The sequence below is a fragment of the Mesitornis unicolor genome, unplaced genomic scaffold (genome assembly GCF_000695765.1).
Source record: "Mesitornis unicolor isolate BGI_N332 unplaced genomic scaffold, ASM69576v1 scaffold1640, whole genome shotgun sequence".
Lineage (NCBI taxonomy): Eukaryota > Metazoa > Chordata > Aves > Mesitornithiformes > Mesitornithidae > Mesitornis > Mesitornis unicolor.
This window is the reverse complement of record NW_010157387.1, coordinates 43,120-58,078: the sequence shown is the minus strand read 5'-3', so window position 1 is coordinate 58,078 and position 14,959 is coordinate 43,120. Positions and strand designations below refer to the sequence as shown.

Here is a 14,959-nt window from a genome sequence, read left to right as displayed (position 1 = left end):
AGAAAACAGTGATCAGAATCTCAAATTTCTGGTTGGATGGCAGTGAGGTCCTTTCCAAGTCCCCTGCCCCTCCGAGTAAGACATTAAATGCCCATTTAAAGCAAACCTGGCAATATATGCCTGCATAAAGAGCCTTGCAATCAGTCCCAAATGCCTTCTCTATCATTTGGATTCCTGCAAGGTTTTTCTTTCTGGTGCAAGGAGCATCTTCGTTGACATTACCAGCAGGCAAGTTGAAATGAAGCCAGGCTTAACATTACGCCTCGCCATTCAAACACGCATCATACCGTGGTTCAGCCGCGTGTCAGGAGGCTGGTGGGAGTGCTCCTTTACCTAGGCAGCTTGGGAGATGTTTAATATGTCTCAACACAAGGCCATGCAGAGATACTTGAACTAGCTCTAAGCAGGGACTGGCAAGGTTAACCAGGCTGGGCAGCCCTGTGCTCACACGCATCCACCGCCCCTGGGAGCTCAGCTAGCTTGTTCAGGCCGTCTGTGTGCTCCTGCATCGCGCCTTGTTAAAACACACTGCCTGCGACACCCCTTCACTGGGGAGCAGCAACGGATCACCTCTGCTACCACCTCGGCACCACATCTGACATCCTCAAAGATGTCTGCACACGCAGGCAACTCAATTGGATTGCTCTGGCGCACTTGCATGCACCTCCGTTTCAACATCAGTCTCAAAAGGACCACATAAACATCAGCTGCTTTCTCTGACCCTCAGCCCATTTACAAGTACACCATTGAGCTTTACAGTAATCTTATACAGTCTTACAGCAGCAATGACTTAGTACTATTGTACCCGTTTTACAGAGGTAAATTTTAGCGTAAAACCTGGCATCCTCGGTAGAGAGTTACCAGGGACTTTTCATAGCTTGGCCAAACTTAGGTACATTACAGCGGTCTCTGCAGCATGTGGAGCACAGCCCAAGAGGATGGCACCAAAAGACGTCTCCAGCCAGGAGACAAAACTGCCTGGTATCATTGCTTGGTCTTGCATACAGCTGAACACCAGGTACACAGACATAGATATATAAAAAATAGTATGTATAAGGTATATTCATAATGCACACAAGTATACAATTTTTCATACTTTCTATGAATCATACCCTACAACCTGTCTGTGCTTGCCAGGAGATTGAAATCTTATCGCCACACTCTTAAGAACATCATTAAGAGACTTAAAGAATAAAGACACTGCATGTCTCCTTCAAAACAAACTTTGTTGTATTTTTGAGGCTGATGCAAAAACTTCAGCTGTAGTGCAGAACAATAAACAATACATATTTTATAATGGCAGCACAAAAATAGCATGCAATATTTCTTTCCTGGATCTGCTAGTGATTCTCTTCTGCTTTCAGATCACAAGAGAAGAAAAAGCACAGCTTATTCTGAGTGCCTTCTATTCAATGTTCTTTATTTATTTATTTATCTGATTTATTTTTCCTTTTTGTCCTTTGCAGCCCAGCTTCTGCACTAAGGGCTTTAGCATGTCTACTTTTTACAGTGGCTTCCCTGGGATATTTTACCTATTTCAGCTGCTCAAATGTTTACCTTCACCAGGAGTAAAAGGAGAAAAGCTTGATTCCCTCAGACTGATGCAATGTTTCTGCATAGTATTTCAACAGCATCCCGTTTTTCAAACTATTAGAAATCACAGAGACCATGCACAGAATTATCAGCATATTACACAGAGATTTTTATTACTATGTAGTGCATAATGAAAATGATTTGAAGGATCACAAAGCATCGTAACAGAAAGAAGCACTGAATAATCAGGTGATTTTTATTTTTTTTTGGACTGCAAAAGACCAAAATATTGTTTACTGGACATATGTCAAGCTAAAATGCACTAAAGTGGTGAATACACTTATTGCTGCCCTTCCCTGCATACCAAACGCAACATAATCTGGGAGCCTAGCTGAAGCGCAGAGCCAGGAGCTAGGGCGGTCGCTGTACAGCTGCCACGCTGCTGCTGCTGCTGCTTAATAGCAGGGAGTGACTGGAAATGCTTAAAAATACGTATGGATTTTTCAGAGCACGTTTGTTATGACAGCTCATGGAGGTTGTTTCAAAACGGTTTTGCGGACCGCTCCGAAGGCACCTCACCTTACATCTCCTTCCCAGAGCTGGACCAGTCCCGCTGAGGAGCTGGTCTCATGCTCCACCAGCTTTCAAGGCTTCATCCTGGAGACTGCAGCTCACGAAAACTGCTTTAATCTGCTGTGCAAGACACTGCAACTTGATTCCTAATTCTCCTTACATTTTTCCCCTCCAACTTCCTTCACTAAGTTTTTGACAAAAAACATCACAAACTTCACCTTTGCTTCCCTCTTAAAATTCAAAGCACCAATTATAATATGACCTTCATCTGGCTTCCTGATGCCTCTAGTGCCCTCAACAGTACACTGAATTGTATGCTAACACCTTTAGGGCAAAATAAATGTCTCATTTTATTTTTTTAAATATCACTGCTATTTAAAAGAAACTAAGTTGAGTAAAGCAGTCTTTGGTAGACTTGATGCTTTAAACCCAAACAAAGAAACTAGAGATTTACAAGGCTGATGACTAGGTTTGAAAAGCGACGGAAAAATCCTCATGCTAGTTGTGTGACGAGAGAAGAAAATTCTAATTCTGTCCACGTGCCAATTCAAGAGTCTGCAGGTATCTAACGTGTGAAGTTTATTTAGAGCACATAGAATAAAATAAATGCCTTTTTATGGTTTGCCTACACTTCGTGTCCTTCATGTCTCTATAGTCTGTGCTAAAACAAAGCTTTGCTGACTGTTTTTCTCCCTCTGTAAACATTTGAGGCTGTCCTTCATGAAGGTTTTATCGCTGTGTGCCTCAGACTGCAGATATTGTTTGCTCCTATCTTGAAGCCAGCACAACAGTGAGAATTGTTCCCACAAATCCCAGCGTTTCACCCCGGCCTGCAACAGCCAGTGGGAACAGTGCAACGTCTGGTGGGAAGCACAGCCCAAACCATCTATCTGCAGGTCCTGGCATGGACCTTGCCATGGAGCAAGGATTGGTCTTGCTCACAGAGAACTGCAGTACCAGCTGGGATGGGATCAATGGCAAATTTCTGGTAACAGCTTTGTTAACTACACCAGAAGTTACTTCTGAAAGAAGACTCTGATTTACCAGTGAGACTAAAGGGATGACAGCCCTCCTGCTAGCAGAGACCAGTGCATTGCAGGCCCCATTCCATGCAGCATGTGAGCCATCCACTGCCGGTGGGGAAGGCAAGGCTCGCAACTGACCTTCCTAAACCCAGTGAGAAGAAGATGGTAAAATAATTCTTCCTTGTATAGAGAATCCCTCCACACGTGCAAAATCAGACTAACTCTCACCATCAACTGCTCTGCATCCTCAAGCACGTGTGCCTCCCGCCTCCCAGGAGACAGACCTGCCTAAGGCAGCACCATCTGAATTAGCTGCCTACTCCAGGATACCCTGCTTGGTAGGCTCACTTAAATTACAAAACAAAATCCAGTCTAGCTATTTAATGAAATTTTATGAGGATACTCCAGGCTTTCCCTCAGGCTTTGTTTGCACCTCCTGCACAGACAGAAATAAGGCAAGATAACCTCGTGTCATCCAGCACAGTGATGAAATGAGATCTTGACCCACAGGTATGAGACTGGGACGAATGCAACCCCAAGCAAATCACTGCATGTACAAGGAGAAAGCAGTAGTAACCCTCGTTCTCCTCAAGAGCATTCAGGTCTGGAGGTGAAAGCCACTGTACAAAACTAGGTACTATTACTAGCTGAGGATGCTGTCTCTTCTCTTGCTGTCTCATGCTGACCACAGTAGCTGGCTGCTTTTAGGAGCAAGCCCCAAGAGAAAGTACTGCTGTCAGGGAAAGGAAGACAAACGAATGAATGAAATGTGACATCTCAAGGACATGTCCTTGTCAGCAAACTAATGAGATGAGAGTAAACTTCTTCAGGTCTGGGACACATATTAGTGGAATCCACCTGCAGCTCCTGAAAGGGATGCGCCATAAGCACTGTTGCCCTGGCCAGCACAGGCATCCCTGGATCACCCGTGCGCCTCTGCATGGGAGAGCTTCGTTACAAAATGGGCAGGCTGAGAGACAGCAATTAAGTCTGTACATCTGGGCACATCTCAGACAGGCTTTTAGCTGCGACTTGCGCATGGGAAAGGACCGGGGCAGGAGATGGATTCCGTGGGGAAGGGACACCTGCCACCCTGCAGGGGCTGTGAGAGCTGAGGTCAGCCCTGCAAGTCAGCTCCTACTAAGTTTTCCTCAGGCTCATATTTAATGCATGGGATGTATTTTTAATGGCTTAGATGTGTGAACAAATCGTGGCCTTGATGTTCCAACATGGGTGTGCGAAGGAGCCTCCGACCTTCTGCAATAGATGCAGTTTTAATTTAATAGTTAACATAAAGTGGGATAGAAGAGATGAAGCATTCTAGTAAGACATTTGATAATAAATTGGAAAGTGCTTTCCCAATGCTTTACATAGTTATTCTCTCTGCCGATCTATTTAGCCAACACATGTAATTCTGAGCTACAAAGTTGTATTCCTGCTTTTGTAAACATACTTACACAAAACTCAATAACAACACAGTCTATTTATTGCTAAAATGCTAGTAGGAAATTGGAAAAGGTATAAATACAATTCATTGCTGGTGATCTCCTGCCCCCTGAAGGCACTGTAAGGCTCCAAATCTTGCTCAGTTCACAGCATCATAAAACCAAAGCAATAAATGTCACTCCTTTCTTGATTGCGCATTAGGCCAATCGGCTTTTTATTGCGACTAAATAGGCCGTCATGAAGGCACCGCTCAGTTCACTACTTAGGGTATGACATTGGCTAAATGAGGGGCCAGGGACAGAGGAAAGCTTATTTTTAAATAACAAAAGGGGGAAAACAGGAACAAAAAGGTACAAAAGTGCGTTACTCTCCAAGGTCTCTGCATTTGCTCTTTCATGCTGTAATGCCCTGATGTACACAGACGATTATGTGTCAATGCACATTAATATTTGATGTGCATTATCATATTATCCCTTATGTGCACTTTCACAGCCTGGTGAGCCCAGGCTCTCCCAGCCATGGGGTTACGCAACCAAGTGGTGGCTTCTCCTCGGAGCACCCGCACACAGCTCTGCCCTTGCAGTGCCAAAAGGGATCCTTTCGTGTACCTCCCACAGAGTGGCAGGAGCCGGGCATGATCTTTACAACACCTTGTATTACAGCAAGGGTACAAAACAGATTGCCAAAACTATTCCTTCAAATGCAAATAAAGGTGTGCGCTTGGATCCTGCTACGTTTTCCTACCTAGGACTGAAAACCACAGTCACAGCTGGTGGCAGAGGAGTTTAAAAAAAACCACAACCCTGGGTTCATCTGCACCCCTGTTAATCTGGGTATATAAAGCGGTTGCTCTCTGCCATGCTGTAGTGTATATATGTTGTATATGGAAATTTCCTGAAAACAGAGAATGATGCTGCTGCTGGCTCACACAACGCCCAGTCACACACGTGCACCCTTGTGACAGAAACAGATCTGCGTTCACACAGTCCACAGCCACAGCCTTGATGCCCCACACGTCCTCCAGCTGTCCCTGCCATAAAAATGTCTAATTCACTGTCTCCATGCCGGGTGTGCTTTTGCAAGTCTCCAAGTCAGGCAGAGGGAAGGCAGGTGAGGAGGACCTCCCTGCTGCCCTCAGGTAGTGTTCCCAAAACTCTCCCTAAGCCGCTGTGCATGGACAGCCACTGTGGCTCCTCCATGCTCTCCAGCAAACAGCAGAACAGACCAGCTGCAAGTCAGCCTTAGGTGTTCTGCCTTCTCCAGCAGTCCTCTGTCCTCTCCTAGTCCATCCCTCGAGCCTTCTCTACCGTGACCACCCAGCCCTCTGTGTCTCCCTGCCTCCTGTCGACACACCGCATGCTGAACGTAGGGGTGGGCATCTTGGCCATGGAAACCTAACAGAAAAATTTGACTATTCTGAGCCACGCTTCTAAAATTATTGTAGCTTTTTTTTCAGCTGTAATGGTGACAGACTAATAATTGTGAAGACAAATGACAGCTCTACATGTCCTACAATGCTTCCTCCTCTTAAACTTCAGAACACATTTGTGTCTTGCTCCTACAGGAGCGTGGCACCATCATAAGACAAGAAAACCCCCCAAAATCTCAGAAGTTATTTTTGTCTTTTCACAAATCGATATTTCCTCTGACGGAATTCGAACAGTCAGCAAGCCAAATTTTGCTTTTATCATCACATTGCCAAGTTATTTCTTTGCACTCTGTGAATGACTGTGCATTTACACTCTGACAGAGTCTGCTCTCCCTTTTGCCAGCAAAAGGCTCCACCGGCTACTGAGAAGTTACTCCACGGTTATGATATTGGGAGAGAACTTCAGTTTCACTGATGTGAGTGGAATAACTTTCATTGACTTCCATAGGCTGGAAGTTCATCTTCTGAAACTGAAACCCAAGTTTGGATCAGCATCTGAAAAGATGAGCACAAGGAAAAAAAATCTATAAGCTTTATGGCTGTATAGGGTATTATCCCCTGGACACACGGCAAGTTTTTCTGTAATTGCAAAAGATAAAATATGTCGTCTTTATTACAAAACCAAACATTAGGGATTCTAGTTTTTGGATAAGAGATGTATGTGTCATATAGGGTCCCTAAAAGACTTACTTGGGTGAGTAGTACAGTTGGAACACAATGTGGGTTTGCATTTATCTGAGAACATTTAGAGTTGTGATATATAGTCTATGTGACAGACTTCCTCGATGTATAGAGAAAATATAGCCAATTTCTTTGTGTAGGCTGAATTATTTACCAGAGTATTCTGAAGTGTATTGGTAATAAAACACTATGAAGTATAAGTAACTCCACACAATCTTGGCTTATAGTAAAACAATATTTTTTTAAGAACGTTATTAAGAAAATAAATTCTGAGAATCTGGAAAGGTAGGAGTTTGTCAAATGAACATAGGCCTCTGAAGGATTGTGTTGACTCAATGGATGGAAAGGTCAAATTCTCCAAACCACCACCCTAAGGGAAATGGGAATCACTGTCACTTCAAAATAAATAGGCTATTTTAGCACAGGATGAAGGATGCAAAGACAGTAAGCTGATTTTGTGAAACATTATCAGACTGGGAAAAATGGCTGTTTTTAACTAAATCCAAATAAAATTTATGTAGAGTAAAACAATTTCACCAGATGGCCAAACAAGCCACTATTTTTCCAATAACTTTCTAGCCAAGCACCTTCTAGTAGTGTGTTCAGTTTAGAAATACAATGTGCTTGATTCCTGCCTCCTAATCCTCAAAAAGACTGGACCATAAGCTGCTCTTAGAGGAACATTTTCTGTAGATAAAGCTAACTTCTTGTTCCCATATCTGCCCTTGCTCTTTCTGTGGATTAATTGCTGAGAAAGAGGAAGATCATATATTTTTGGTTTGATTTAAGGTCTTTTAGAAGTTAGTGGGGCTCTTTCTCTGGCTATGGTTGGGCAAAAAGTCACTTTTTCACCTGGGTTAGTTTTACTTTGAAATTGTCCACTGAAAGCGTGCTACAGTATCTCAGTAGCTTGCCAGTGAGAAACCTGATAGGAACTGTGGTGTTCATTCAATGCTCACCTGGAGACCTTATTTTCTGACCCTTACACAATGTCTAGACATTGGTTGCTAATAACCATGAAGCTTTCACCTAAGCTGGAACTGCTGCAACTTTGCTCTTGTTTGTGCTGTGGACAGCGTTTCAAATGAACATTTTTGGGTTTTGCTAGCTTTCCCACTTCCATGCCAGTTCACATGGCATTTGTCTCCACAGCTCAAATGAAGGAACATGGCTGGGTTCTTTATGCATCTCTAACACCCCAGGCAGCAGACCTGGCTGACCAGCCTCCTGTAAAAACTACCAACCTGGTCATTTTTCAGAACAGCTTTATTAATTAAAATATAACCTATAGACAGGTAGGTGACATCTTACTTTTTCTAACATTTCTGATGTTTTGACTTTCACTGCAAATCCTTCATTGACCAAATTCCAGTCGTTTAGGCTACTTTTTTAGTCAGTATTGCTGACTCTTAGCCCACTCTATGGTATCTCTACAGTTACGACAACATGGTGCATCCCAACAATTACAATGGAAGTCAGATTCTTTCTTTTTGTTTCAAAATCTTTTAATCATAGAACACACACCAAACAAAATATTAACAGTTAACAGAGCCAAAATTGGGCAAATTTCTGGGCAGGCACTGGAGGTAGTTCTGTTACTAGGTTGGGGCTAAGATAAATGACATGGGTATAAGAGGGTGCAAGCTGCTTGGTTGTCTCCTGCTATGAAACACAAAGATTGAGTGCTGCAGCGCCTTTACTTTCCTCTACAAAACCTTGCCTGGACTGTTATTAGACATGACTACTAAGCTCCATGTAAGGATTTATGCAGCAGCAGTTCTCTTCATGCCTTAGGTATGATCTCAAGTTAAGCAGAAATTTAAGTCTTTGCAGGATTGCTTTTTTAAACGATTTGATTCAATTTCTGTGTTTATTTGAATGACAAGTCCAATGAGTATATTTAAGTGTTATATGCAGCCATGAATGAATATCTACTTTTTCTCTAAAAGAGAAAGAAAGCAGCAGAAAATGGCAATGTATCTACTGTATAATGCACGGGACATTGCAAATGTTAAAGAAGCTCGTTGTTTCTGCATCTGGAACAAGTAGGTCACACATAGTTATTATACACACTGCTGAACATGAAGCAGCCAATACCCGTGTAATGTATGTGAGCTTTCAAACTACCTTTTAGTACTTTATGGTAGTACAGCTTCTTGTTTGCAGACACTCTGGTTGAAGGCAACTGACGGAAGGGGGAAGGGACCCAAAGCTGACTGACCTAATTGCTGTGTGGATTGAGAAGCTGGCAAAATCATTAGTTTCTTTTATATGTTTTCTTTCTATACTATAATAAAGATAAATATTGATTGCTAGAGCAATATTGATTGTAGAGGTTACTGCAGATGGCAGCTGCATGATTTGCACAAATATCTCCCATGTACAACACCACTCATTTGCATGAGAATGCAGTTTCACCATCATCATGTGCTGCAGACTGTTCACTTGCCTTACTGAAGCATTTACCCAAACTATATATATCAGTGATTAGCAGTAAAATATGAAACAAAAGACTGAAACAGTTCATCTTCTTAATACATTTTGCGTGAGTATCTGTCTGCTGTAGGTAATGGGAGTTTATTGTCCCAGCCATGTAGAAAGAAGTGCAGGACACAAGGGACCTGCTGTAATTATGGTGCAACATCACCACCTCACTTGGGAATACCACCCAGCTGCACCACAAAGGAGACTGATGCTCCTTCCTTCACCCACTGACCTAAACACTGGACATGCCAAGCACCTCCACTAAGGCCCAGATGCCTTCCTCTAAGCTCCCAGCTTTGGGTCATCAGGGACACAATGTCCCCACGGAATGGCTTCAGCATCTTCTCCTGAGCTGAACCTGCCCACTGGGATCCTTGTCCACTTGCAAGAAATGGAAAAGGCTCCTCCAGTGTGGGCCAGACTTGTGAGGAGGAAGGACACAAGCACGGTGCCTATGGCAGAGAACAAATCCCTATGCTCAGCCAAAGAGAAGTCCTTGGGGTGCGTGGGTTGAGCTGGGGGAAGCAGCAGGGGTATTTATGCCTCTTATCACTGGTGCAAACCCCTGAGTGGCCCACTCAAGGTCAGACACCTCCTGCCAGGGATACCGCTGCCTCTCTCCTCCACCTGCAACCTCCAGGAGGGAGGGAGGAAGGGGAAGGCAGAGGAGCAATCTGCAGAGATGGCCTCCTCACCTCCTCGGACACTGCCAGCCTGCAAGGAAAGCACTCTCTCCCAAGCACATTACATACACATCTCTCCATGTCTCGCACAGCTAGCAAACTGCATCTTATTCTGGCCAATGCTGCACTTTGAGACTGCTGCTGGCTGACCTGCTGATATTGAAATTCAAAGGAAAAGCATGCATATTTAACCCCAATTCATCATTTTGATTTTGATTAACTCTACAAGTCAGAGGCTTGCAGGCTTTAATCTTGTTTTAAGAAAATACTCCTGTCCTCTCTTCTTGGCATTTTCCAACAGGAAATTCAACAGAAGGGTTTTTGCTATTATTTATCTCCTTCCACTTACTTGAACACATCGTGCACCTCTGAAATAGCTGCCCAATATCTATCCAAACCATGACTTGTCCAGTGTAGAGAGTGCTCTTATTTCCTCAGTGGCCCATAAGGAGAAGATTAATACTGGAATCCAGGTTTCTGATGTGGTTATGCACCGACACTAAGCCACTTTAGCAGATGAGCAGGGACTCCATTTGGTGAGTACTATTTATGTACAGTAAGAGTATTTCATAGATGCTTTTTGGAAGATCTTAGAAATACACCACGGTTCAGAATGTTACGCTTCATTCTTCATTTCCATTTAAGTATATCTCTTGGGGTGTTATGTTGAGTAGCCCTGTCTTACAAAATCAATTATTCCTTAGCCAGCTCAGAAATAAAACCCAAAGTAAGCAACACCAAATGTCTGATTTACCAATAGATTGCAATCCAGTGCTAAAGAGCATAGCCACTGCCCTGCTTTAAATATTCATGAAGCCCACTGGTGCAAAATGCATTAAAGGTGGGAATAATGCCAGTAATACACGATGCTCTTAGTGACAAGAAGCTTTCACATATTAAAGTAGCAAGATGTTAAAGACTTTCAACTGAACAGTCTTTGTTTTTAACCTAGAGAAAGGGATTCACTAATGGAACGCCAAATTACATTCACTCTTGTGATATTAGATGCGTGCTTTACCTTGCTGCAGAAAACCTGTTATTACAGTGGGTTCTTTTCTGTCTTTTCTCTGTACTTTCCAGAAAATTTTCACACACTTATCTTACCCCTTTGAGTAGTCTTCTACATGACAAACCCTCTAACAGAATCCCAGGAGTCTAGCCATTAACAGATTGGTTTTACACAAATAAGAAGATTTAAAAATAATGGTGACACAGTACAATAGCACAATTTAGCTGAGTGACAACTGGCAATGAATAACAAAAAAAAAAAAAGAGTTAAACCAGAGACAAGAGACTGCAAAATAACAGACTGTGGCAATGCAGAATAATGTTAATTGTGGCTTTAAATCATCAGCAGCCCAACCACATCTGCTATCACACCTGTGCTCTCTTCTCTGATCTGCTCTGGCACCCTAGAAATATTAGGCGAACAGCCAGCCTCATATCTCCAGCTCTCTGTGGTCTGGCCCTGCAACCAGCTTGCATCCCTCTTACCTAGAATGGATCATGCCCTGACCCTGCACCCTCAAACTGTTTCTAGTTGATAGGGGACACTGCCGGTGGTGGGCTCGTCACCCTGTAACAACAGGTCCTGGAGCCACGGGGACCCACTGACCCCATTTGCATTTTACAAACCTCATCAGTCAGGTGCAACAGCTAAAGGAGCCCTGCTTACATCTGAAATTTCACCTGAATAGAAACAGTGATCAAACAATCAACTGAAATTTCTTTTCCCACTTGATCTAAGGACATTTTCTGCACATCAAATCTTGGCAGGGGGAACGGAGGAGTATGTCTATCTGGTGCCAAACATGGAAATTCAATTAACGTACATTTGAAAGAGGGATCTAGATTCCCCATACATAGTCTGCTTTTATTCTAGAAATAAAAATAACAAAGAGCTAACACCCAGAAGGCTCATTTTTCAGAAAGACATTTATCCAAGACTAATCAGGGGGCAGGGACAGGAAAAGAGTGCTCTGTTACGGCATATGAAGTTGTTTGCTTCAAAGCAGACCTTTAACAGGCTTTACATGGTCTTTGTACTTCTGGTTGGAAATCTGCTTTCCTGCCTTTTAATAGTTTGGTAGCGTCTTCCCAGTAAATGCCCTTCCCTGCTTCCTACCCGTGAAGCATCTTTCCCTGCAGAAAGACCGCCTGTCAATAAAGATTGAGAACTTCAGCTCCTGCAGTCATTATGCTGCTCTGTATAAGACAAGTTGCTTCAAAGGGGAGGAATTATATAGTGCAATAGCTGCAGTGGGAACACTACTGGGGTAAGTTGGATCAGGCTATTTTATTGAGCTATTTCTGGAAAAAATAAACACTGGCTACTCAGTGCTTATGATTAATCACGTTATCTTGTAGCTAATTTTATTCCTTGCCCCTCTCTTCTCCTGCCTTCCAATTTGGAAGTGCACTTAATTATGAAAACATGAGCACTAGACTGTGCATTTTGATATATTAATTTTACTGCGGTTTTGTTTCTAAACCACACCACCAAAACTCTCAAGGACGACTGGTCAAGAAGACAATGAAAATTCTGACACCTGGGGTAATTTCCTTAAGCAAAGTCAAAATCAAGCAATTTCTTTCGCACAAATCTCATCACATTATTGCAAACCTATAACCATGATGAGTTTTGCTGTTTTTCAACACTGTAATTTCTTCTGATGACTGGAAGCAGAGCAAGGCCTCTCTAGTTTGTTTACTTCGTTTTTTAAAGGCTAGAACCAGCAGTTATTAAAAGTCTGGTTAGACAAAACCATAACGAGCATAAATGGATGACCATATTCCTAAGCTTCTTCACCGAATAGCAGAAATGTTCATAATTTCATGCCTGACCAACAGTGCATGGATGCTTTGCCTGGATTAGGTCAGCTGCCCAACACCAGACCAAATTATCATGTTCTCCTTTCATTCATTCACTGACTCCTCTCTCTTTGGTCCATTCCTAGCATTCAAGTTAGAGTCCAGAAAATATTACTTTATTGACATCTCACTGCCCAGTCTCTGTATCCATCCTTTAGCCACCACCAGCCCACAGCTTCTGAAGCATCATCCAGACAACAGCTCTAACAGTTGCATGACTATTTCGTGTCTCTCTAAATTTGTATCAATTACTTATAGGTAGAATATGAAAGCCTCGTAGAAATATGAGGCTTGGCACTAAGGCAGTATTAGAAGTACAGCTCTGAATAGCGGCTTTTTTGATCTATTGGCTGTTCCAAAATCACAATGAAATTATTAGCTTAAAGTTGACTTAATATATGTTTGCATAGTTTCTAGGCAAAATGAAAAAAAAATCTGAGTATATAGAATTATGTGGCAAAGGTTTAAAATAATTAAAAACCTGAATATTTTTGAAACCTCATTTAAAAAATAAAAAATAAAACCATTTCCATTGAGCAAATGTCTAAACGTACACTCTAATTATCTCAAACATTTGAGGGTTAGATCCTCAACTCCAGCAACCAGCAAAAATCAAGACAGATTTCCCAGTATTTCTAATGCCACACAAGAATTAACATGATGATAATACTAATGATACTTTTTAACCAGAAAAGCTTTAGGTCAATTATTTTTCCCAAGTCTATTTTTACCAAAGTATAAAGCTGTAAAACTCCAGATGGAATAACATAAGTTACAAGAGCAACAAAATGGATAACTCTGTTTCTAGACTTTGTCTAAATTGTACATGTTCCAAAATTACAAAGCAGACTGTTTTATACATTTTTTCAGAGTAACAACCACCTCAATCACCATGTGATGAATCTCTGGGTGCAGAAAATTGAATATCTAATATTTTTAATGCTTTCTACACCACAGTACCTTTAAATAATACAACATTCATTAAAATAGAAGAGTAGATCAAATTACTGTACCAAACATCCTCTGCATCTTCATCACACTCTGCCCCAAACTGGCAAATGTCACAGGTCGATGTCTCTTTTTGATTGGTTTCACCTGAGCCTTCATTGACTGTTTGATGGAAAGCAGAAGAATATACATTAGTAAAGACAACACCGCAGCAAAGCACTTTTCTCTCTTTAGAAAAATCTATTCACTGTGTCAGCTTAACACGCTGCTCTCAGAGCCGATGCCTGGTCAACAGACAGTGTTTTTGAATGGGGCCAACACAGAGATTTCCACGTTGGTCTGTGATAAATTCCCTGAATTATGGAGTTAAAAGGAAAACTGGAGAAAGACCCTTCCTCTTCAAGCTGGCAAGTGTCACCACTGAGCCTCACCGCTTTGTTCCCTGGGAAAATAATGAAGGTGTATTGATAGCATCACACACTGCCTTGTGTCCTCTACCAGCAAAGGCCTCGAGATGGACCCAAAGGGATGTTTTCCTCAGAAATGTTTTGAAATTACCTGCCGTGTGGTGCAATCTAGTTCATACCAAAGGCAAAACATTTTTGTCTTCAGAAGTACAGCTATGAGCCCCAAGGACTAGTTATCTCTAGCAGGAAAGATTTAGTGCTGTCCAGAGGAGGGGACAATCTCCAGCATAGGTTAAATCTGAAACCCAGGAAAGTCAACACCCTTGTCTGCAATTGTGTAAGGTTTGTAACTGGCCCTTAAGTCAGAAACATGAAAGGACTGAAGGGAAAATAAAAGTATGGGTAAGAAAGGACTGCAAAAAAATGTTGACTTCTGAGTACTGAGAGAAAGAGACTGCTAAGGTAGGTATCAAGTACAGGGTTTGTTAAGATCCAAAAGAAACACCTTCTACACTTACATTAAAGTAGATAAGCACCTTCTGATATCTTTCAATAGATGCTGCTTTCTAGTAAGATACTGTACATAGCGATATCCTTCTGCCGGTTACAGAAGAATTAAACCAGCCCAGACTTTAAGTATCAATCAGTTTTGACTGAAGTTATCTGCATAAAGAGCCTCTGCAGTTTCATCCTTTCATTTGGAGTCAGGACTGTGGTGCAAGCTGACTGACCATTTGAGTCCAACCCACCAAGGCTGGTGGACACACTGAAGTGTGTCGGTAGCCCCACTGACACTGGTGGGGCACATCACCTCCCTGATGTGCATCTACTGCAGGAGACTCTGCTAACCTGCATGTTACTGGAGGCTCTCAGAGAGAA

At 42.3% G+C, this 14,959-nt stretch overlaps 1 protein-coding gene across 1 annotated transcript in view; it reads right to left on the bottom strand.

Moving 5' to 3' along the window:
* The window catches only part of LOC104536996 (tomoregulin-2-like), a gene marked incomplete at its 5' end in the record, with an annotated part of 53,732 nt that extends 39,897 nt beyond the window's left edge, over positions 1-13,835 (bottom strand). Inside the window, one exon of the mRNA XM_010179759.1 lies at positions 13,739-13,835. Within this exon, the coding sequence (XP_010178061.1) occupies positions 13,739-13,835 (97 nt within the window). The remainder of the gene's footprint in view (positions 1-13,738) is intronic.
* Between the last annotated feature and the right edge of the window lie 1,124 nt (positions 13,836-14,959).